At 37.6% G+C, this 24,677-nt stretch overlaps 1 protein-coding gene across 1 annotated transcript in view; it reads right to left on the bottom strand.

Annotated features, from left to right (window-relative positions):
- Positions 1–24,677, bottom strand: part of LOC140142948 (uncharacterized) — a 75,626-nt gene that overhangs the window by 17,788 nt on the left and 33,161 nt on the right. Inside the window, 5 exon segments of the mRNA XM_072164976.1 lie at positions 4,568–4,820; positions 6,710–6,928; positions 12,412–12,598; positions 13,675–13,797; positions 18,811–18,951. Coding sequence (XP_072021077.1) covers positions 4,568–4,820; positions 6,710–6,928; positions 12,412–12,598; positions 13,675–13,797; positions 18,811–18,951 — 923 coding nt within the window.

The following is a 24,677-nucleotide window of genomic DNA, read 5'->3' as shown; positions in this document are numbered from 1 at the left end:
GTTTCGACCAAAAATGGTAATTTTTACATGGGAAATATTTTGAAAAATGACATATGCATCTTGGAAAGTGTATCAGCTTATTAAGATGGATGTTTAGATCAAAAAAGTAAATCACAACATTTTTCTGTGACCTATGGTTTTTGACCTATGACCTCTTGGAATTCATAAAAAAGGCCTAAAATGCAGGTTTTAATGATTTTGGTCATTTTGGGCAAAATGGACCAATTTTTAACCACCATCTCAAACAGGTTTTTAAACTTAGGCAATGATGGTGTTACCAGATTATATGACAATTAATTTACCCATACCTGTAATTTTTGAGTTCGTCAAAGCATGCGAGCATTTGTTTAAAAATGTAGCCTGGTAAAATGAATGATACGCACAATAATATAAACTTCAAACTCCCATGGGGGCATTGGTCTGAGGCGGACATTTTAAAAATGAATTTAGAAGAGCAGCAACGACATCACTTGCATTACATTCCAGATGTTAAATCTACATCATATGCAAAATTTGAGGACATTTGTACGAGTCCGTTTTATTTTAGGGCCATTTGTCAATAACTGATCTTTACATGTAGCCCTATGGAGAGAGTGCCCGTTGAGGGCGCTATAACCCCCATTTTAAGAACAAAAATGTGATTTTTTAAAAACGGACTCGTGCAAATTTTCTAAAATTTTCAGAGTATGTAGTATGAACATGTAGAAATATAATCAAGTAGTTGCCTTACCTGCTCTTCTCCGAAAAAATAAAAAAGTCCTATACCTCAATGATAATAAAACCTAGGTGTCGATCAATATTGACGTTTGCATTATTTGACACCCTTATTGAATATCTCCCCTAAATTAAGACATCTGTTTGTTGTTCCGATGCCATAAAACAAGGAAAGGGGACCCAAAACTACCACCTCTAATTTGGGGTTTATTTGGGGTTTTTTTTGTCCAAGTTAGTGGGGTCCACGTTTACCGACACCCGATACTCGCGGGTACACCATACATGATCACACACTTTTAAAATGTTCGCATAATGTAAATCAACTGATACAAATCATGTGAAAGTTTTGATTATTGCACTATTCTTATATTAAAACGGTTTGCAAAGTTTGTTTTTATTTTTAAAAAATCAACATTTTGATGCAAAAAAGCTAACAAATTATATTAACATATTCTTCATTAGACCGAGGTTTTTTTTACAAACGTAATGGAGTAATTATACCTCCCCCCTAAACGAAACTGATTTCGTTTTATATAGGACGTCATCGATCTTTTGGTTTGTTCCCTAAGACCGAGTCCATACTGACTTCATCGATCCATGCATGCTTTAATAGTAAATGCGAATCTCAAGGTTTGTAAATTGAATTCGGGCCCTTTTTTCTGTTTAAATAGTGCAAAATGATGCACAAAATGGCTTCAATTGGACCTTCATTTTGCCAAATTTTCCAACTTCTGACACCCCTGCGTAATCCATATACAGGTGGTTATTTTCACTCCTGCTTTCGCGCATTTGTCAATATATGGTTAACACAATTTATAGGCCTACAATAATAGGGAAAAACTTCTCCACGAAAGGCTTCATGGACCGCTCATTTGACAAATTTTTGGCTTTTTCAAACTAAAATTTTACACACTAATAGTGCCAAAATGGTCCACCAAATCGCTTCAATTAGGTCTTCATTTTGCAAAAGTTTCTTACTTCTGAGGGGGGACGCGATGGCCGCTCCATTTTGTACATTTTTATCTATTTTTTTCTCAAATCGCCCCTTTCTGACTGCCCTGGATCCGCCACTGCCAAGATAGACCACATCATTTTACATTTCAGGTGGGATAGACCTAAGGGGGGCAGCTATGGCTGCCATTGAGGTGTAGGAATGCATGAAATTGGATTCTTCTACAAATAACAATATAGCCTCGATTCTTTGTTAGCCTTGTGTGCCATGTTTCGTTAAAAATTGTGTAGCCTGTTGAGTCAGGTTTAAAACGCATCATTCTCATATTTTAGATTACACAAATATCTGATATATTTACATGCAGGTTACATCCCGGGGTTACATCACACAAATTTATGTCTGGAAAATGTACTTGAACCATTGCTATGACATCTATTCATTACTGTAGATTATTTTCACTTAATGAACACTTGACACGCTTTCTATGCATTAAGAATCCACAGTTTTAGAGAGTATTGATAGGCCTATTGTTAGTATAAAGCAATGGTTTAAATCAGCAATACACTTGAAACTGTTATTCCTTGATACTGAGTTCACTCGGCTATGTCTTGTGGATTCGTAATCAAGAATCAGCAGTTTCGTGTATTCTCATTAACAGGATTGTCATAAAAGCCTAAAAAAATGTTTGATTGGCATAACATTTTAAGCTATTAGGAGAATTCAAAGAGATGACAGTTTCCATGGAAACGGCCATTTACACACATTTTTTTGTTAATTTTACTGGAAATTAGCTCTATTTGACAGATATATTTGCTTAAAATGAGCATTAATGGTCGTTGCCATGGAAACTGCATACTCGCTGAATTCTCTCAATAGCCTAAAATTAAAGAAGCCCTATTTATCAATAAAGGTAAGTGTAATTTAAACTTTTGTAATGCAAAAAATTGCTAAAAATGGTAAAAAAAGAGTCAATTTTTGCTCAAAATGACCAAAATCATTAAAAACCTGCATTTTAGGCCTATTTATGAATTCCAAGAGGTCATAGGTCAAAACCATAGGTCACAGAAAATTGTTGTGATTTACTTTTTTGATCTAAACATCCATCTTAATAAGCTGATACACTTTCCAAGATGCATATGTCATTTTTCAAAATATTTCCCATGTAAAAATTACCATTTTTGGTCGAAACTAGGCTTAGTATCCTCGAGGTCACCTAAGCCTAAGGCTTACTAAGCCACCTGTCGAGAAACTTGCCCATGTGTCTGAACCTGTATTGTATCAGATGATGTTTAAATGCACATTTTATTCAACTAACATTGATAGTATGAACTTTAAACCGAATAAATAATTGTAAAACGCACAAATTGGAAATTTGGATTAAAGTAAGATTTTCTGGCAATACCGGTTTTTGCAGGACAGGACTTGTCCCCAGCCTCAAAGTGTTGCTTCCGTTGCAGTGTGTGTCTAATCATGTGTGCAAAGTGTGCAAATATTTCAATTAAGTTGGTGGTATTAAAGGTTACATGAGTAAATATGTAGAAAATGCATTATTTCGAAAAATGCATTTCTTGAAAATTATCAAACTTTCTGGCAACACTGGCTTTACAGGTCAAATAGCCCCAGAGATTTTTTACCAAATTTGGAAGGGGCAATGTCTGCCCAAGTACCAACAAAGAGGAAATAATTCTGGGTGCTCAAGCAAAATTAGTTTTTAGACTTCAAAGATAGGGTAAAAATTGCATTTTTTCAAAAGTGCGAAAGTGGCAATGTTGCCCAGCCCTAAAATTGCACATAGGGAAATATTATTGAAATATTTTTTACATCTGGGGAAAGCACAAAGATAATACTTTATGGTCGTAAGGTTGCTTTTTTAATGTGACCTCAAATTTAAAGTCAGAAGCAATTCAGAAAATTACATATTTTCCCTTATTTTCACCCCAAAATAAGCAAAAATCGCCAAAATCATAAAATCTGCCTGCTATGGCAACAAGCTCTGGAGGAATTTTTGATGTGACTTTTGTAACCTACTACCAAAGCCCTTTCACCTCATGCAATAAAAAAATTTTGACCGTTAGCAGGCACATGTGGTTTTTACAAAGAATTGCAATTAATCGTCTTAAACATGACACATCCCAAAATATATTGTATTGATTATGGAACACTTACTCAATAACAAAATTGATGACAGTTAATTACATTTGACTGTAAGTTTCTTTTAGTTCAACCATGCTGTGCTGTGTTATGATTCATCACATACACATACCCCTACCATCCTCGCCGACAATGTGCAGGCAAAAACCGATGCACACACACAACCCAATACCTGTGCTAGCAATCGTGGACCTTGTTTAATTCATTCAAAACAAGGATGTCTGAATTGATATTTAATCGACATACAGAGGACCTGGTGGAATTTTTGTGTATATAGCTGTGAATGATACACGGCACGAAATATGCCTACCAAAAGTAGTCTGTATTTTAACGCATGTTAGCATAATGGGGTACTACACCCATTGCATTTTTTTGCATTTTATTTTGTGGACAAAGTGCTGTGCAAAATGAAGGGGCAAATCTTCTCGTTCTATTGGTGGCATCAGCATGTAAGCTACATTGATACCGATGCCACCAATAGAACAAGAAGATTTGCCCCTTCATTTAGCATACCACTTTGTCCACTTTTTTTTCTCATTTCTTCACAAAATGCAAAAAACACAAAAAAATGCAATAGCTGTAGTACCCCCTGAAGTATCTCTAAAGTGCACTTGGCATTTAATTGCGACCTCCTGTAGGTCCACGGTTTAAATGTGAAAAGTCTTGTGTGTGTACTCATTCGGAGGCAAACAGCAAAATAATAATAATAAAAACAAAACATAAACTGTCAACAATAAAAATATTACTCACTTAAACTTGGTGCAGGGGACGCATCTCTGCTAACCTTCTCCCCAGCGGGTGTCAGACTCGATGTCGATCCTAACGATCCTGTACTATGGTGGCGATCCCTCTTGTTTTGCGGCACCTCGAGGTTGGACATATCTGTGCTGTTCTTGGTACCTTCATCGCTGGGTGGTGGCGTGTGTTGCGGCCCTTTACCCCACATGTAGAGGGCGTTATCTTCTGTGCCTGATACAGTGTAGCTGTTACCACATGCCACCATCTGCAAGCATGAAATGATAAGCATGTTAATGTCTACAAGACAATCTTGCTTATTTGGATATGACCGAACTACCTCTTGATCAGAGCCCTCGCTATGTCATAGAAGGTCCAGCAACCAGGGACCCCAAGTAAAATAAATCTGATCTTAGCAAGTAACTAGTAACCCAATGTCAGTTGACAGTAGACCAGGCTAAAAACAAGCAACAATGGCTAGCGAAGGGAGCCTCAATATCCCAATGACCACTTGTAAATCCCACCATGAGCACTATCTGCTTGGAAAGTGAGCCTAGCAATAATGACCACTGTTCTATATACAAAGCCTACAAACTGCAAAAGCCCACTATCTGAGCACCAGCGAGGTTGAGGTTCTTTGGACTAGTGTCAGATGGGATATGTCATGGTTTTGTCATCTGTTTTCTTTTTCTTTTTTAATCTGATGGACAATTTAAAGGGGGGTAACCCTATTGGTTTTGGATATGGATTGTCTTTAAAATTACATATAATATCAAATATTGTCCCCTTTATGCAGCTTTGTGAAAAAAACGAGAGCATTTTCTGCGTAAATGTGAATAAATAGCAAAATTTGCAACCCAATGCTTGGTATGTGTGAATTGCATTCTGGGAAGACAAGCAATAACATGTGCCGTAATTCCCGTTCGTCAAGTGCCATGCGTGTGTGGTTGCACTGACTTTAACCAAGCTCCACTGTACTAGGTACACATTCCAATACTACGGTGACATTTCCCCACAACCAGTCATTTGGTGTTCGTCTGTATATCGTTCATGATGATTTTTGTATATAAATTATGGCATAATGGCAATAGAGCTCAATAACAAAGCAAAACAGAAATGACCCGACGACAATGCTGGAAATGCCCGTATTGAACGGAAAATTTAGATTTTTAAAAACTCTTTTTCGTACCAATTCAGAAAAAAAAACCCAAATATATTTCCCTTGCAATATGTACATTTCAAATGAATGTAAATAATTTTGGGTTTAAAAAATGGAGCAGAAAAAAAAGCTATCACTACCAGGATTTGAACCGGGGACCTCTGGTACAAAAATGCGACGCTCTAACCAACTGCGCCACGTGGGCAGCTTCTAATTTCGGAAGGAATTTTTTAAAGCTTTATAGTATCTGAAGTCTCTTCAACAGTTATTGTGGTTCGCTCTTTTCATACAATATGAATGACGCGAAACCAAACTAGCTGTTGAGGAGACTATAATTATCTACGATAAGCCTGTCCAGAATTCCAGAAATTGGTAGCCACCAACGGAGGTATATTGGTATGAATTCTCTGATTTCTCGAAATACATCGACTTGGGGCGCCAAATTTCAGGATAGTAATGAGAAAAATAGTATCTATTATGTGATACCAAAACCTCATCAACAATGAAAAATATTGGGGGGATGATGCTGTCGATTGGGTTACGGACCTTTAAGGTGACTTGATGAATAGAATATCAGGATATCAAAGTGAATTGTGAAATTGTTCAGAATGCTAAAATTGAGAAAAAATTGATATTAAGGAATGATGGATAATAGCAAAGTAAGAGTACTCTCTACCTGAGATGAAAGTGCAAAAGCTTTTATGCACTACTCTGAAAATATTGACTTTTTGAAACAATTTTCTGACATAATGTAATTTCCTGAAAACTTTCTTCAATATTAAGTACAGCGAATGATTTATGAAAATAATATATAACCATTTGTAAGCGCTTTACACAAAGAGTTTCAAGACGCTGACATTAAACAACAAACAAAAAGTGCAATCAAGTAAATACATGAAATAATATAATATTCATACATCAAGCAATAACATGGAAAATAAAGGATCTGTATAATATTGTGAACAAATAAGAATACTTAAGAAGAAAAAAATACTCACAGTCACTCTCTTGTCACTCAAATTCCTGACTTGTGCTGGCGCTTCTCTAGGTTTGGTATTGCCCATCCCTAGTTGACCTTCCACATTCCTACCAAATGTGTAGATGACCCCGGGGTCAACAATGATGGCGCTGTGATGTGGTCCTAGCACCATGTCTAGCACACGGAATGTAGATAAGGTTTTGATGACTGTTGGAACCTTGCGACCTTCAACTTCAGTCTGGGGAAGACAAACAGTTGGTGGAAAACAAATTGTTAAATTCAATAAATTTGTTAAAAGTACTGAGTTGAATTGATGCATTCATGAATTTAAATTGTTGTAAAAAGGTTTGCAGCAGCAGATTCCCATAACCATTCATGGTGCAGTACTAGTGCTTAAAAGAAAGATTGTCATTTTAGGCCATGGTGCCTTTTGAACAACACCCTAATCAGGCAACAGTTCCCTCTACTTTTTCAAATGCAGGTTTTTATACATGAGTTACAGCTGACAAATGGATATTGTATATAACTTGTCTGGTAACGATGTTCATTCCATTGAAAATGAGCCTCATAAATTTCTTGGTTCCCATCTTTGTTTTTCAGGAAAGCAAGAAGAAGTGTTTGATAATGTCAGGGACCACCTTGTTACCCGGCTTGATAGAATTGACAACCTTCTTGTCAGGGGAGAGTATAAGCTTCAGGTGTATAAAAACTACCTTCTACCTGCATGCCGGTTTTTGCTCACTGTTCATGACATTACTAAAACAAACCTTCTTGCTCTCGACGCCATAGTTCATAGATACTTGAAAAAATGGATTGGGTTGCCCAGATCAGCAACACCAGGTATTCTCCATATTCCCCATTTAACTGATATTAAATCTATCCGTCAAGTGTACCTTGAAGCTCATTCTGCTGCCTATATGTCATCAAGGCTCAAAGGTGATGAAAAGGTTATTAATGCATTAGATTCCAAGCTTGCTAGAGAATCTGAATGGTCCAGGAAGTTTTCTGTCACTTGCTATGCTGAAAGTAAGTTTGAGGTATGTAATGAAAGTACTGGCATGTCATCTCACAAAAGAAAAAAGATGTCTTAATCAAGTCTATCAAAGATGAGATCAATGAAACCTGGATCAACCAACTTAAAGATCTTGTTGTCCAGGGTGACATGTTATGCTTTCCATCCTTGAAAAGGCAGATCATATTTGGAAGTCTTTCATTTTTAATATGCCTAAAGGTGTCATGAAATTCATGGTCAACTCTTTTCTGGACACCCTCCCAACAAAAAATAACCTCAGCCGTTGGGGCAAAAAATTGTCCACAAACTGTAATTTATGTTTTAAAAAAGAAACTCTTCACCATGTTTTAAACCACTGCCAGATTATGCTCGAACAAGGCAGGTATACTTGGCGCCATGACTCTGTCCTTCGTATCATCCATGACACTCTTCAGGAAATAGCTGCCCCATCATGGACCTTCTATTGTGACCTAGCTGGTACAACCAAAGTTGCGGGGACCACTATCCCTCCTGATATTTTGGCAACTCAACAGAGACCAGACCTGGTCCTCGTCAACCGCGACTCAAAAAAGATCATTGTCTTCGAACTAACTATTCCGTTCGAACAAAACATCAGAAATTCTCACGACCGCAAGGTAAACAAATACTCAAGTTTGATCATGGATCTTCAGGGACAGAGTTATGACGCCAAGTTATTTTGTATTGAAATTGGCAGCAGAGGCCTCATTACTGACGACAATAAGTGCAATATTCAAAACATTTTCACCTCTGTTTCATTGGGTAATAAACCCCACAAAATAATGTGCAAGAAATTTCAAGCCAACCTCAGTAAACGTGCAATACTGGCTTCATATGCAATCTTTTACTCCAAATATGACCAGGACTGGTCAATCTCCTAGGTGCTTTTGTAATCTGTACATATCTTGAAATGTTTATTGTTTTTAATATATTTTGTTTACTGTCTTTCATCCATTTTACTCCTGCAGAGATATGGCAACTGAATTCTTTCTGATGCCATACTCTTGTCTGGATTTGTATGTCTACTTTTCGATCTGTTTTGATGTAATTGTATATAATAAAGATTGAAATGAATAAATAAATAATATGACAAATGGAATTAAATGTGATTTTTTAAATTTCAATTCCTGATGTATTCAGTTGTCCAAATCAATGAAACTCTATAAAAGCAGGACTACAACAATTGCTTCCTCATTCCTCTTTCCCATGTGTACATCCAATCAGACTTCAAGAGCGCTTTTTATCCCATTTTCCAGCTATCCAGGCACAAAGACAAGGTAAACACATCCTCCTTGATTGAATGCAGATTTTGCAAAGGCGTTTAGCAGATGTCAGCAGAAAAAATGATCTGCACCTGGCTTATGCTGCCAATACATTTAGTTGTGAAATGCTGCCCTCAAACAACAGAACTTTGAAGAGGAGTTTAGTGCCAAAATTTATTGTCAAATACATTCAGTATTACATTCATGTCTATTTCTTGTAAACATGATTATTTTGTAAACATGATATATATTATATGGTCCCAGAATCACAGATCAAACAGAAAAACTCCAGTAGCCAACTTTAACACCTGGCCAGCTTTTGCTGCTTTGGGGCTATGCAATAATTATGAGCCCTGGCAAGAAATTTTTGGCGAGCCGAAAGGGGGGGGAAGCAATTTTTGGCTAGCCAGGGGGCAAGCAATTTTGGCTAGCCAAGAGGGGGAACAAGCGACTTTTGGCACATATTCATGGGGCACCTTTTAAATAAACGCTCTAAAAAGGCTTAGGAAAACAGTACAGAAACGCTTAAATATGCAAATTTTCCTGCTCGCTGCGCTCGTAACATGTATATAGACCATTTAAGGTTTGTAAAAATTTGGCATGCGCAAAGGGGGGGCAAAGAATTCTAGGCAGGCCGAGAGGGGGGGCAAGCGATTTTTGGCGGGCTGAGAGGTGGGGCAAGCGATTTTTGGCAAGCCATTTGGATATTTTACCCCCCCCCCGGGCTCATAATTATTGCACAGCCCCTAACAGCAGATCTCACTATTTGTCTCCCAGTGCCAAACTTTACCACCAGAAAGAATGAGCAGCACCTCTGATAATCTATGTGGGCTTGCAACTCCATGGCAAGAAATAAAAACTGAAAGCTATGGTTATGTATCAATAATGTCCACTGTGAGTGTTTACATGTTAGAGGGTGTATCTGTGCAGGGGTGCATAGGTGTTGGTCAGCAAACGAGGACGCACAATTGTTTTAAATTTTTTTGCAGTAAGGCATGCGATCCATATAGGTCCATGCAAATGGTCCGAGTTGAGGCAGTCCGAGCTGAGCCTTGTGGTCCTTGCAAATATAATATAGTATCTGTAGTGTTTCCATGACGAGTTTTCGTCATTAACAATTTCAAGTTACTTTTTTGGCAAGTTTAGCCACCTTTAATAGTGTGTTTAATCATATTTTGGTTAATTCATTGTGGTTAAAAATAATTTTATGACCACTCAAACAAGAGAAGACTTTCTTCTGGTGAGGCATTTATTATTGACTACATAATCCCTACTGTTTTGTCAACTGAACTGAGCAGTTTGTTTCCAAACCATGCAGAGGCACATCGTGGGAGACTACATGCATGGATTTGTGTACAATAAAGTATAGATCCTAAAAAGAAAGAGGTAATCTACTTTTTAATTCAGCTGACTGTGCGGCAAACACGATCATGTATACATTTGTGATATTGACAATATGAAGGTAACCTACTTTTAATTTAGTTGACTGTGTGGAGTCGAACATTTATTCCTTCTTCGCATAATAATAGTAATATAAAGATATCCAAATGGGAAAAACACAATTTTTTGATAAACAGAATGTTTGACTGTTGCCATTTTAAAGTTACACTATGTGAATTGAATTGCTTATTATTTTATATTTCGATTGACTTTCATTGGAATGGGCCCTAAATTAGACCCAATGAAGGGCGGTTGGTATCGGAGTGTTGCCCACAGTACATGTAAAATAATCTATGCTAAGGCCAAAAAAAAAAATTTTGGAAATCAGAAAAAAGTGGTTTTTTCTATTTACTGTACAAAAGAATACCGACCCTATTTTTGGAAATTCCTGAAAAAGTTTTTTTTTCTTTTCAAATTTTTGCATTCTGAAGATGTAAAAAAAATGTATTTTAGAGCTTGTGTTCAACATTTTAGTTGTTTTCTAATATTAGTTGATTCATTTTGACACCAAAATTGTCTGATTTTTCATATTTTGAGCCTTAATTAATACAAACATTAGAGTTTCCTAGCAATTAAAAAAAAAAAAAAAAAAAAAAAGAAATCGACCGACCGACCCAATTGTTAAAATTCAATTGAGGGCAAGCAAACATTTTTTTTTTCTTGGCCTAATCAATGCAGCATGTTTAAACCTACATGTATAATATTCAACACATTACATTCTCATAAAAAATTATGTTTAAATTGTAGAAATAAAGATAATAATACTCCAATCTTTCAGAATACAGGGCAATTTCAGAGTATGGGGCAATTCATTTGTTGGCTTTGGCGAGATACATGATCTTGTCATCTCATCTTCTCTTCTTTAGAAAATTGACATATTAAGATATTTTATCTCTACTTCTCAGCGGCGCTTCTAAGATGCAATAATATGAGACCGCTTTTATTATTATTAACATCAAGTTAAAATATAAACAAACGGTTGACACTGTGGATCGCTATAGTTGTATAGAAATATATATTTTTGTTGTAGCTTGCATGTCCAATGAATTGTTTGCATTTGAATTGAAGAAATGAACTATTAATTGAATTATTAATGGTACTTGTAATGTTAATAATAAAAGTGACCATTCAATTATTATCAACTTTGTTGTCTGAATTCATAAATTTTATCATTGTTGTTTGGTTTGATCTTTGGTTTCAATTAATAGCATGAATTTAGTGACTTAATTTTTACAACATTGTCAACATTCTTTAAATGTTATCATAGGCATGGTAATGTGTGTCGACCACTTACAACAATAGTACTGAAGAGAAGTAATTTTCAAAATTGATTTGTACGACGGGCGAAACTCCTCTGAATTTTCTTAAGTGAATATGACCTTTTTACACTTCGCCAATCACAGGTTCGTGAAGAATAAGAACTTGGTTCTAGCACCTACTTGACTTCATGGCATAGGTGGTCTGTATGTTCGCATGGATCTATATGGAGTATACGCCTAATTGATCCTGTGCAATGCTAGTCATTTTGAATGATTATTGTAGTTATTGTTTGATCAAAGAAACCTTTTTTAGGCATTCCTGCTGACACAGAGACATTGGGATGGTTCTATTGGTACATTCTGAGCTATTTTGCATGTTTTATAAGTTGTGTTTAGTTTCTATTTTAATCTATTATCTCATGTGCAATATTGTATTTTTGTCATCTATATTATCATGCTTTCTCGGTGCTTTTTGACCATTAGTACGCTTTTAATTAATTCGCTGTCGTAGTGCACGTTAGTAACCATTGGTTACTGCTCCAAGCCTGGGCTCATACACCTGTTCGAATTTTGATATGCCATAGGCTTTGTGTTGTGATCATTCCAATCAGTGGTTCGTGACAAAAGAGCGTGATCCAGTTGGCCTAGCAACGGTCATATTGTAACGTGCACTACGACAGCGAATTTTTGTTATGTTAACATTTCACTATTTACTGGTATAATTCCTCACCTTAGTAAATATATTTTTCATTGCCATGAGAAAGCCTTGTCTGTTATTAAGACCCAGTTTGTTGTTTTCATTATTACCACATGCCAGAAGACATCCCATGTCAGTAAGAAACATGGTCCCATCCATGCCGCACTTGACTTGCTGGATGAAGACTGGGTCAGCCAGTTCTACTTCTTTGGGCTCACAACTAGGATAAACGAAAGGTAAATGGATTGATTAAGCACATGATGTAAGAACAGATATTTTTTTCTCAATATCAGTTTTAAAGTAACCAAAAGGTAGTGGCATACACAGAATATTTGAAGGGTGTAAATTTCGGAGATATCAGACGTCTATATGATGGAGTATTTGTGCAAGAACATTAAAAGATAAGACTTTTTGTGCTAGAATACACAAAAAAAGACACTTTTTAATCCAATTTTAGATGGAACTTCTCTTCACATTGTCATCTGGGATATGCACTTGCAATGGTTACAACCCTGCCCATGTCATAAAATTAAAGTGTCCAAATTTGCAGCTTTAAAATCTGTGGCAAACTAAGGTTGTGCATTTTCTGAAATTCTTTAGAGGAATCACAATTCAAATATTTTTCTTGACACATATTATATATACACTGATAATACTTAACTGTGCCAAACTGTTTTTCCAATATATTTAATTATATACAATACCATTCTAACATGACTAACAATTCTGCGAGGTGTCTTTCTCAAAAAGTTAAATCACAATGGTATTCATGAAAAACAGGATTGAACAAATTTGAACTCAAGCCTGGTATAAAAGTAGTATTTTGCGGTCAATATTGCAGGTTCTCTGTTACCATTTTTTATGAATTCAACAAGCCAACTTGGTGAGTAGTATTTAAGTACAAAACAATTCTTTTATGACTATTTTTGAAAGACAAACAATTTGACACCAGTCTCATTGAAATCAGAGCACTTCATTTTGACCCTGTTGCAGGCCCTAAAATTTGACCGTTTTGCTTATAACTTGAGAATGGTACATCACAGGTAGATTATACTACTTTTTCTGAATCCTTAAGATGAGAGGAATACTTTGGTATGGTTTTTAACCAAAATTTGACCATTTTGTTACCATTTAAATCATGCCAAGATACCACTTGAAAAATGAGCACCAACTATGTTTGAATTGCACACAATTTTGATTCTAAAAAGTCTTGGTACTAAGATTGAATCAAAGAAAAATCCCTTCCAAGTTCTGCATAAGATGGATATCATAAAATACATGAAACATACGACTTACTATTTCTCCTCATCACTTAGTCCCAGTCGACCATCTTTCCCATTGCCCCATGCAAACACCTCACCATCATGCCCTATAGCTACTACATGCTGAGGACCACAGGAGATGGATGTCACATCAACACTGTATTGGATACAAAACATATCAGAGTGATTTCTGGATAACATGGCTTAATATGATTACACAAAGTACAAACGCATACCACACACACATACCCCAACATATATAATGTAGGTGTAGAACCTCCAACAGAGGACCACTTGTTTACTACCTGAACACAGGACGTTCAATAGCCTAAAAATGGACAAAATAAGGTCAATATTTTTGGAGCCACATATTTTCGTAAACTTAATGGTCATATAAACATGTGTACCAAATTTGACACTTTTGTCACTTGTGTAACAATTTTGACTCTAAGGTACTATACTACTATTATTGAAGCTGAAATTTGTCCCCATGTTGCTGTAGAAATGTATACTTCCATATTTAAATGTTCCCTCGTCACATAGTAGTGAACCAACCCAAGTCCGATTCATGACTATATGCAATATGGGATGTCGCCCCCTTTCTGTCTAATAATGTATTTAGCATCCACTCTATCATATTAAAAATCTCTGATGTTATCCGGGGAAGTCCCCAGTTGTAGGTGTATCCGTAGATAATGGGTAATGAACACTGTTCCTACTTTTACAAACTTTACAAACACATCCATCACAGGTTAATATACAATTCAAATCTTCCTCACCTTAGAAGTGTTTCAATAAGTCTTGGTCTGGATGCATGGCACCAATCCCCATGTCCTAAGCATCCATTGCTTCCATCACCACATTGTCATTACAATGCCATTATCACTGACTACCAAACACACTGAAACCATCACACCCACACTCACGTGTTTATACCAATTCATATCTTCCTCACCTTAGAAGTGTTTCAATAAGTCTTGGTCTGGATGCATGGCACCAATCCCCATGTCCTAAGCATCCATTGCTTCCATCACCACATTGTCATTACAATGCCATTATCACTGACTACCAAACACACTGAAACCATCACACCCACACTCACATGTTTATACCAATTCATATCTTCCTCACCTTAGAAGTGTTTCAATAAGTCTTGGTCTGGATGCATGGCACCAATCCCCATGTCCTAAGCATCCATTGCTTCCATCACCACATTGTCATTACAATGCCATTATCACTGACTACCAAACACACTGAAACCATCACACCCACACTCACATGTTTATACCAATTCATATCTTCCTCACCTTAGAAGTGTTTCAATAAGTCTAGGCCTGGATGCATGACACCAATCCCCATGTCCTAAGCATCCATTGCTTCCATCACCACATTGTCATTACAATGCCATTATCACTGACTACCAAACACACTGAAACCATCACACCCACACTCACGTGTTTATACCAATTCATATCTTCCTCACCTTAGAAGTGTTTCAATAAGTCTTGGTCTGGATGCATGGCACCAATCCCCATGTCCTAAGCATCCATTGCTTCCATCACCACATGTCATTACAATGCCATTATCACTGACTACCAAACACACTGAAACCATCACACCCACACTCACATGTTTATACCAATTCATATCTTCCTCACCTTAGAAGTGTTTCAATAAGTCTAGGCCTGGATGCATGACACCAATCCCCATGTCCTAAGCATCCATTGCTTCCATCACCACATTGTCATTACAATGCCATTATCACTGACTACCAAACACACTGAAACCATCACACCCACACTCACATGTTTATACCAATTCATATCTTCCTCACCTTAGAAGTGTTTCAATAAGTCTTGGTCTGGATGCATGGCACCAATCCCTATGTCCTAAACATCCATTGCTTCCATCACCACATGTCATTACAATGCCATTATCACTGACTACCAAACACACTGAAACCATCACACCCACACCCACATGTTTATACCAATTCATATCTTCCTCACCTTAGAAGTGTTTCAATAAGTCTTGGTCTGGATGCATGGCACCAATCCCCATGTCCTAAGCATCCATTGCTTCCATCACCACATGTCATTACAATGCCATTATCACTGACTACCAAACACACTGAAACCATCACACCCACACTCACATGTTTATACCAATTCATATCTTCCTCACCTTAGAAGTGTTTCAATAAGTCTTGGTCTGGATGCATGGCACCAATCCCCATGTCCTAAGCATCCATTGCTTCCATCACCACATTGTCATTACAATGCCATTATCACTGACTACCAAACACACTGAAACCATCACACCCACACTCACATGTTTATACCAATTCATATCTTCCTCACCTTAGAAGTGTTTCAATAAGTCTTGGTCTGGATGCATGGCACCAATCCCCATGTCCTAAGCATCCATTGCTTCCATCACCACATTGTCATTACAATGCCATTATCACTGACTACCAAACACACTGAAACCATCACACCCACACTCACATGTTTATACCAATTCATATCTTCCTCACCTTAGAAGTGTTTCAATAAGTCTAGGCCTGGATGCATGACACCAATCCCCATGTCCTAAGCATCCATTGCTTCCATCACCACATTGTCATTACAATGCCATTATCACTGACTACCAAACACACTGAAACCATCACACCCACACTCACGTGTTTATACCAATTCATATCTTCCTCACCTTAGAAGTGTTTCAATAAGTCTTGGTCTGGATGCATGGCACCAATCCCCATGTCCTAAGCATCCATTGCTTCCATCACCACATGTCATTACAATGCCATTATCACTGACTACCAAACACACTGAAACCATCACACCCACACTCACATGTTTATACCAATTCATATCTTCCTCACCTTAGAAGTGTTTCAATAAGTCTAGGCCTGGATGCATGACACCAATCCCCATGTCCTAAGCATCCATTGCTTCCATCACCACATTGTCATTACAATGCCATTATCACTGACTACCAAACACACTGAAACCATCACACCCACACTCACATGTTTATACCAATTCATATCTTCCTCACCTTAGAAGTGTTTCAATAAGTCTTGGTCTGGATGCATGGCACCAATCCCTATGTCCTAAACATCCATTGCTTCCATCACCACATGTCATTACAATGCCATTATCACTGACTACCAAACACACTGAAACCATCACACCCACACCCACATGTTTATACCAATTCATATCTTCCTCACCTTAGAAGTGTTTCAATAAGTCTTGGTCTGGATGCATGGCACCAATCCCCATGTCCTAAGCATCCATTGCTTCCATCACCACATGTCATTACAATGCCATTATCACTGACTACCAAACACACTGAAACCATCACACCCACACTCACATGTTTATACCAATTCATATCTTCCTCACCTTAGAAGTGTTTCAATAAGTCTTGGTCTGGATGCATGGCACCAATCCCCATGTCCTAAGCATCCATTGCTTCCATCACCACATTGTCATTACAATGCCATTATCACTGACTACCAAACACACTGAAACCATCACACCCACACTCACATGTTTATACCAATTCATATCTTCCTCACCTTAGAAGTGTTTCAATAAGTCTTGGTCTGGATGCATGGCACCAATCCCCATGTCCTAAGCATCCATTGCTTCCATCACCACATGTCATTACAATGCCATTATCACTGACTACCAAACGCACTGAAACCATCACACCCACACTCACATGTTTATACCAATTCATATCTTCCTCACCTTAGAAGTGTTTCAATAAGTCTTGGTCTGGATGCATGGCACCAATCCCCATGTCCTAAGCATCCATTGCTTCCATCACCACATTGTCATTACAATGCCATTATCACTGACTACCAAACACACTGAAACCATCACACACACACTCACATGTTTATACCAATTCATATCTTCCTCACCTTAGAAGTGTTTCATTAAGTCTTGGTCTGGATGCATGTCACCAATCCCCATGTCCTAAGCATCCATTGCTTCCATCACCACATTGTCATTACAATGCCATTATCACTGACTACCAAACACACTGAAACCATCACACCCACACTCACATGTTTATACCAATTCATATCTTCCTCACCTTAGAAGTGTTTCAATAAGTCTAGGCCTGGATGCATGACACCAATCCCCATGTCCTAAGCATCCATTGCTTCCATCACCACATGTCATTACAATGCCATTATCACTGACTACCAAACACACTGAAACCATCACACCCACACTCACATGTTTATACCAATTCATATCTTCCTCACCTTAGAAGTGTTTCATTAAGTCTTGGTCTGGATGCATGGCACCAATCCCCATGTCCTAAGCATCCATTGCTTCCATCACCACATTGTCATTACAATGCCATTATCACTGACTACCAAACACACTGAAACCATCACACCCACACTCACATGTTTATACCAATTCATATCTTCCTCACCTTAGAAGTGTTTCAATAAGTCTTGGTCTGGATGCATGGCACCAATCCCCATGCCCTAAGCATCCATTGCTTCCATCACCACATTGTCATTACAATGCCATTATCACTGACTACCAAACACACTGAAACCATCACACCCACACTCACATGTTTATACCAATTCATATCTTCCTCACCTTAGAAGTGTTTCAATAAGTCTTGGTCTGGATGCATGGCACCAATCCCCATGTCCTAAGCATCCATTGCTTCCATCACCACATGTCATTACAATGCCATTATCACTGACTACCAAACGCACTGAAACCATCACACCCACACTCACATGTTTATACCAATTCATATCTTCCTCACCTTAGAAGTGTTTCAATAAGTCTTGGTCTGGATGCATGGCACCAATCCCCATGTCCTAAGCATCCATTGCTTCCATCACCACATTGTCATTACAATGCCATTATCACTGACTACCAAACACACTGAAACCATCACACCCACACTCACATGTTTATACCAATTCATATCTTCCTCACCTTAGAAGTGTTTCATTAAGTCTTGGTCTGGATGCATGTCACCAATCCCCATGCCCTAAGCATCCATTGCTTCCATCACCACATTGTCATTACAATGCCATTATCACTGACTACCAAACACACTGAAACCATCACACCCACACTCACACGTTTATACCAATTCATATCTTCCTCACCTTAGAAGTGTTTCAATAAGTCTTGGTCTGGATGCATGGCACCAATCCCCATGTCCTAAGCATCCATTGCTTCCATCACCACATGTCATTACAATGCCATTATCACTACCAAACACACTGAACCCATCACCAGAACACACTCTGAAAGAAAACGAAGAAGATATCATAATACTCAAATGTTAATTGACACTAATATATGCAGCACTATCAGGATTCAACCAAAAACCCAGTTATTATCACATGCACAGTAAACAGCCAAGTATGCTACAAGATGAACGCCTGACATTATATAAAATGCATGTAGCATATACCTCTATCAACAAAATCCATGCCTTTTATTTTCCAAGTACATGATACAGGCACAGTAGTACCCCCAATTCAAAATATTGTGGTGATACAGGGTGATATATCAAAAACTCTTATCCTGGAAACAAAAAAATTGGCATGTAGGCTAAAACAATGCTATGTCTCAAAGTGCCTGTGTTCATTTTTATTATTTTGTTGACGTGAAATCATGAAATTCTGAGAAATATTTTGAAAAAAATTTACTTGATTAGATACTCGCATTGTTTAGTTATAAAACAATAATATTGATATTTGTGCTTCAATTGTGTTTTTAAAAATGAACCACAATTTTAAGCTGTGTACTTTTGAACACTTCGCAAATGACATCTTAATTCAAAATTTAGTCTAACCACAAGTCTCGCCTGCTTTTGCAACCGACTGCTTTCGCGATTACTTTTAGTAGAAGTAAATGAACCTACAACAATACATGGTGACCCCGAAATGACCTTCCAAAATTTTGGCTCTAAATGTTGACTGTACCCACAAAGTTTCATGCCCATATGATAGTTTTTAGTAATAAGACCTCAGATGACCCTGGATGACCTTGGATGACCCCAAAATGACCTTCCAAAAAAATTTGGCTCTAAAGACTAAAGGCTGACTGTACCCACCAAGTTTCATGCCCATACAACAGTTTTTAGAAATTTGACCTCAGATGACCCCTGGATGACCCCAAAATGACCTTCCAAACATTTGGCTCTAAAGACTAAAGGCTGACTGTACCCACCAAGTTTCATGCCCATAGAGACAGTTTTTAAAAATTTGACCTCAGATGACCCCTGGATGACTCCGAAATGACCTTCCAAACATTTGGCTCAAAATGTTGACTGTACCCACAAAGTTTCATGCCCATACGACAGTTTTTAGTAATTTAACCTCAGATGACCCCTGGATTACCCCAAAATGACTTTCAAAACATTTCACTCTACATGTTGACTGTACCCACCAAGTTTCATGCCCATATGACAGTTTTTAGTAAGTTGACCTCAGGTGACCCCTGGATGACCCCAAAATGATCTTCACAAAATTTGGCTCTAAATGTTGAATGTACCCACAAAATATCATGCCCATACGATAGTTTTTAGTAATTTGACCTCAGATGACCCCTGGATGACCCCGAAATGACCTTCCAAACATTTGGCTCTAAATGTGGACTGTACCCACCAAGTTTCATGCCCATACGACCGTGTTTAGTAATTTGACCAGTAGATGACCCTTGGATGACCTTCAAAAATTTGGCTATAAATGTTGACTGTACCCATGGTTCATGCCCATACGACAGTTTTTAGTAATTTGACCTCAGATGACCCCTGGGTGACATTGGATGACCTTCCAAAAATTTGACTCTAAATGTTGAATGTACCCACCAAGTTCCGTGCCCAAAGGACAGTTTTCAGTAATTTGACCTCAGATGACCCCGGATGACCCCAAAATGACCTTCCAAAAATTTGGCTCTAAATGTTGACTGTACCCACCAAGTTTCATGCCCATACAACAGTTTTTAGTAATTTGACCTCAGATGACCCCTGGGTGACCACAAAATGACCTGAAAATCTAATCAGGTCGAGAACCTTTGGTAGCGCTACTCCCCACCAAGTTACATCACTGTATCCCATACGGATCACCAGATAATTTGTTCACACAGTATTTTGCTTGTTTTAGTCTGCCTTACCCCCTTCCTCCTCCCTCCTGTACTGCCCATCCTGCCCTCCCCACTTTTTCCCCCATCGCTGAGCAGCTCAACACACTTGCCCCAATCACTGTTCAAAATTGCAGCTCAATATGTCAAATCATGGCAAAATACATAGCATGAGAGCAACTTAATCTAAATTTCAAGAAAACATTTGACCTCAAATGACCTCTGGTGACCTTAAAATGACCTTGAAATTATGTGACACAACTTCGTAACTAAAGACCTTCATACTTCACCTATGGCCCAAGTTTCCTTGCAATAAGATTGGAACTGTTCGTCTGAGAGCATTTAATCAAAACTTTCACCAAAACTTAAATCAAATTTGTCACACACCCCCCCCCAACATAGCATTATTTTGTTAGCCTAATGCAAACAAAAATTTTTAGCCTACTGCAAACAAAGTTGAAAAGGTCTCTGAATTAATTTATATTAATATTTGAACTACAAGGGTCATTCAAAATGTTCTACCTGTTGGGTCATAACTTTTGTTTTGTTAAAGGTAGCTACTTGCATATAGTTTGTTACCTACGAGTGGTGAAAAAATCATGTCAAGACCAATTTCAGATTTTTGTTGGTGACCTGAAAACCACAGTAAGATATGGTTCACCAGAAACGGTGATGCATCTTTGGATATTGCACTTGAAAACATGCATGCAGCCAATGTATGAACTTTCCTATTTATACATAAGTTGTATGAGTTTTTGGTGTTTTAGTGTGCATGTTCTCATCATTGATGGTTTGGTGGACTGTCATGTTTTTTTGGTACATAAACATTATGTAGCCAGAGGTTTGTATAAAAAAAATCTTTTAAGTGGGGGAATTAGGCTGTGGATCACGAAATGCCCTTTTAAGTAAAAAAACAAATGCAGTTTCCCAATGATTAAAAATTTAACACCTACATTATCATGATTATAACTGACATGCATAGTCATGCTGCATGCTACAAGTTGGACTACTGTGTTGCAATAGGGGAAAACCCATTTATATTCCAGAATGCTAAATATAAAGTCTGCACAAAAAGAAACTCAGCTGTTATAAATACGCCTATAGATTCAGAAATATGAATTGTTTTCACAATATTTCAACATAGTGAGAAGGATGATTTATTTACACGCATTTTGATACCCCATTTTGTCCAATGCCGTTCAATATTGACAACACGGCAGAGCTTTTAAAGAAAAATACCCAAATTTAAAAGTTGCAGTTTACAGCGATCAATGTTTATTACACAAGCATGTGGCACGTAAAACCCGCCATTATCTTCTCGCTGACTTCAAATCAATACAAATGGCTGCAACTTTTAAATTCAGGTATTTTTCTTTCAAAATGCTGCTGTGTTCTTAATATTGAACCAAATTGAACAAATGGGGTATCAAACTGCGCGTTAATAAATCCTCCTCCTTTTTCTGTTGAAATATTATGAAAACAATTATTAGTTCTGAAGCTAAAGGCGTATTTATAACAGCTGAGTTTCTTTTTGTGCAGACTTTAGTTTTAAAGATTGTGCATTCATATCATAATGCAAGACAAACACACCTCCCCCAAATTTGGAAAAGTATACATTACAAAAAGTCCCCCCCCCCCAAAAAAATAATAAAAATCATGTTTTTTACGCTTTTTGGACAAAAAGGTCCAAATTGTTGGAAGAAAGTCCCACTTTTCACAAAATTACCCCGAAAAAAGTCCACTTTTTTAAATCAGCACCCCGAAATGAAATCGTGCATATGGACCTGCTCACTGATATTCATAATATGCAAATAACTAAAAATACAAAACTATGCAGCACATAAGATCACCACACTCCTGTTACTCCATCACCATACCTAGTTTGAAGTTAATCGATTATCGCGTAGGCTACAGAGTGGACTAATGAATTTGCTTCCACTCCAGTGAACCGGACAGACATGCAGCCAAACAACCAACCAACCAAAGAACAATCTGCACCATAACAATTATATAAAGCCCAACACAGGTTGTAATTGTGAGGCCAAAAAAACTCTGTGTGTATGTACCAAGCCAATGATTCAAGGTGGCTCATAATAATCATGAACATTTTTGCTGAACCATGAAATGGAATCAGCCTAGTGTATGTTACTAGCTTACTTACAAACTGACTAACCTTTTGGTTTGAAATGGATATATCTCTAAATGCCACAAAGGTATGACCATGACCCCCCCAGTGATGTCATATGAAAGAGAAAAATGTTAAGAATATAATGAAAATATTCCCCCACCTGGGGGTGACATGACACTCACCATAAGACCCGGGTCAATATTCATATGGGTTCTTTCACATCTCAAAATACCAAGAAGGTATGACCACCCCCACCCCCGAGTGGTGTTAAATGAAGAAGAAAGTAAAGAATGTATTAAAATGATTTTCCCCACTGGTGGTGACACAACTTATAAGACCAGGGTTAAGGGCTGGGGTATGAGCGACCTTCAAGTACAGGTATCTGGAGAAGGGAAGCAACGAGTTACCCCAAATCACAGCGACAGGTAGTGACTGGGCCGCCGAGTGCTAATATATATCTATTTTGGAAGGTTCGTGTTTGTTTTAAATTTTGGGGCGTTTTTTCCAAAATTTCATATTTTTTGCGATATTTCAAAAAAGCGACATGCCATCAAAGACAAATCTTTTTGCACATACTTTGTTATTGCTAATACAACTCTTTTCTGCATACCTACGTTACAATTCGTTGTGGTGATTTAGTAATATTATAAATTTTGTGACTGCATTTTTGCGTTTTCGATGCGATTTTAGGTTTACCGTGATTTAACGTTGATATCTGGTCTTGCTCCTTTTATAATTTTACTTTGACCGTCGGCTTTTGTAAATAACAGAATGTAGATTGGCTCTGAATAAGTATCGTAGTCCTCTTGGTGGGTTTTTCTCATGATATAATTAGTTTGTATTTGCATGTAACAACCCAAAATCGACCTCTGAATTCGGGGTTGAATGCTGTTTCCGGAATACCTGTGGACTCAAACAAGTGCAGTGGCGACTATGGTTTTATACTTCCGCATTCATGATTGCGCCCAACGCCTAATAATATACTTCTTTGTATAGGTTGAGTGTAGCTGGTAGACAAAAAAATTGGTTACATGTCAATGACCATTAACTTCAGGGATAGATCCTTTGCACGCCTTTCTATCATGCAGTATCTTTACCCACAGACATGTGCCCGTGTCATGTGCCAATATTGTGCAACGTTAAAGGTTAATATATATTTTTTGACATGGGGAAGACTGTGTGCTTCTATGGCCAAGTGGTCTAAGGCATTGTGGTTTTTTAGTTGCTGTTCTCAGTGTCGCTTGTTCGAATCCCTGCGTCTGTTGCTTTTTCTTATGCGCTGGTTTATTTTTCCAGCGTAGGTCCTAGAAAAACTAATTTATAATTTCTTTTTGTATTATTTATTTATTTATTTATTTATTTATATTTATATTATATATTTATTTAATGATGTTTTGGGGCTCGAGAGAACGGACACACACACACATACATACATACATACATATACGAATTTTTTATTCAATAATGAACAAATACAATTGGGCCACCAAAGCGGCATTATAAATCATTACATGAATAAATTACAAACAACATGAAAATGAACAGGAAGAATTAATTGATTTTGGTGAGCCTATTTTGCAGTCTCCAAATGATGTTGGTTCCAATCATGGAACTGACAGAAGCATACTTGGCAACAGCCTTGGAAACACGTTTAGGGAAGCCAAGTTTCTTCAACCCACTTCGGAAATGGTGATGAATATGACCAAGTGACCCAATCACGAAGACAAGGATTTTGCAGTCAAATCCGCACAATGT

The sequence above is a fragment of the Amphiura filiformis genome, chromosome 20 (genome assembly GCF_039555335.1).
Source record: "Amphiura filiformis chromosome 20, Afil_fr2py, whole genome shotgun sequence".
NCBI lineage: Eukaryota > Metazoa > Echinodermata > Ophiuroidea > Amphilepidida > Amphiuridae > Amphiura > Amphiura filiformis.
The sequence above is the reverse complement of the archived record's forward strand: the minus strand, read 5'-3'. Positions and strand labels throughout refer to the sequence as shown.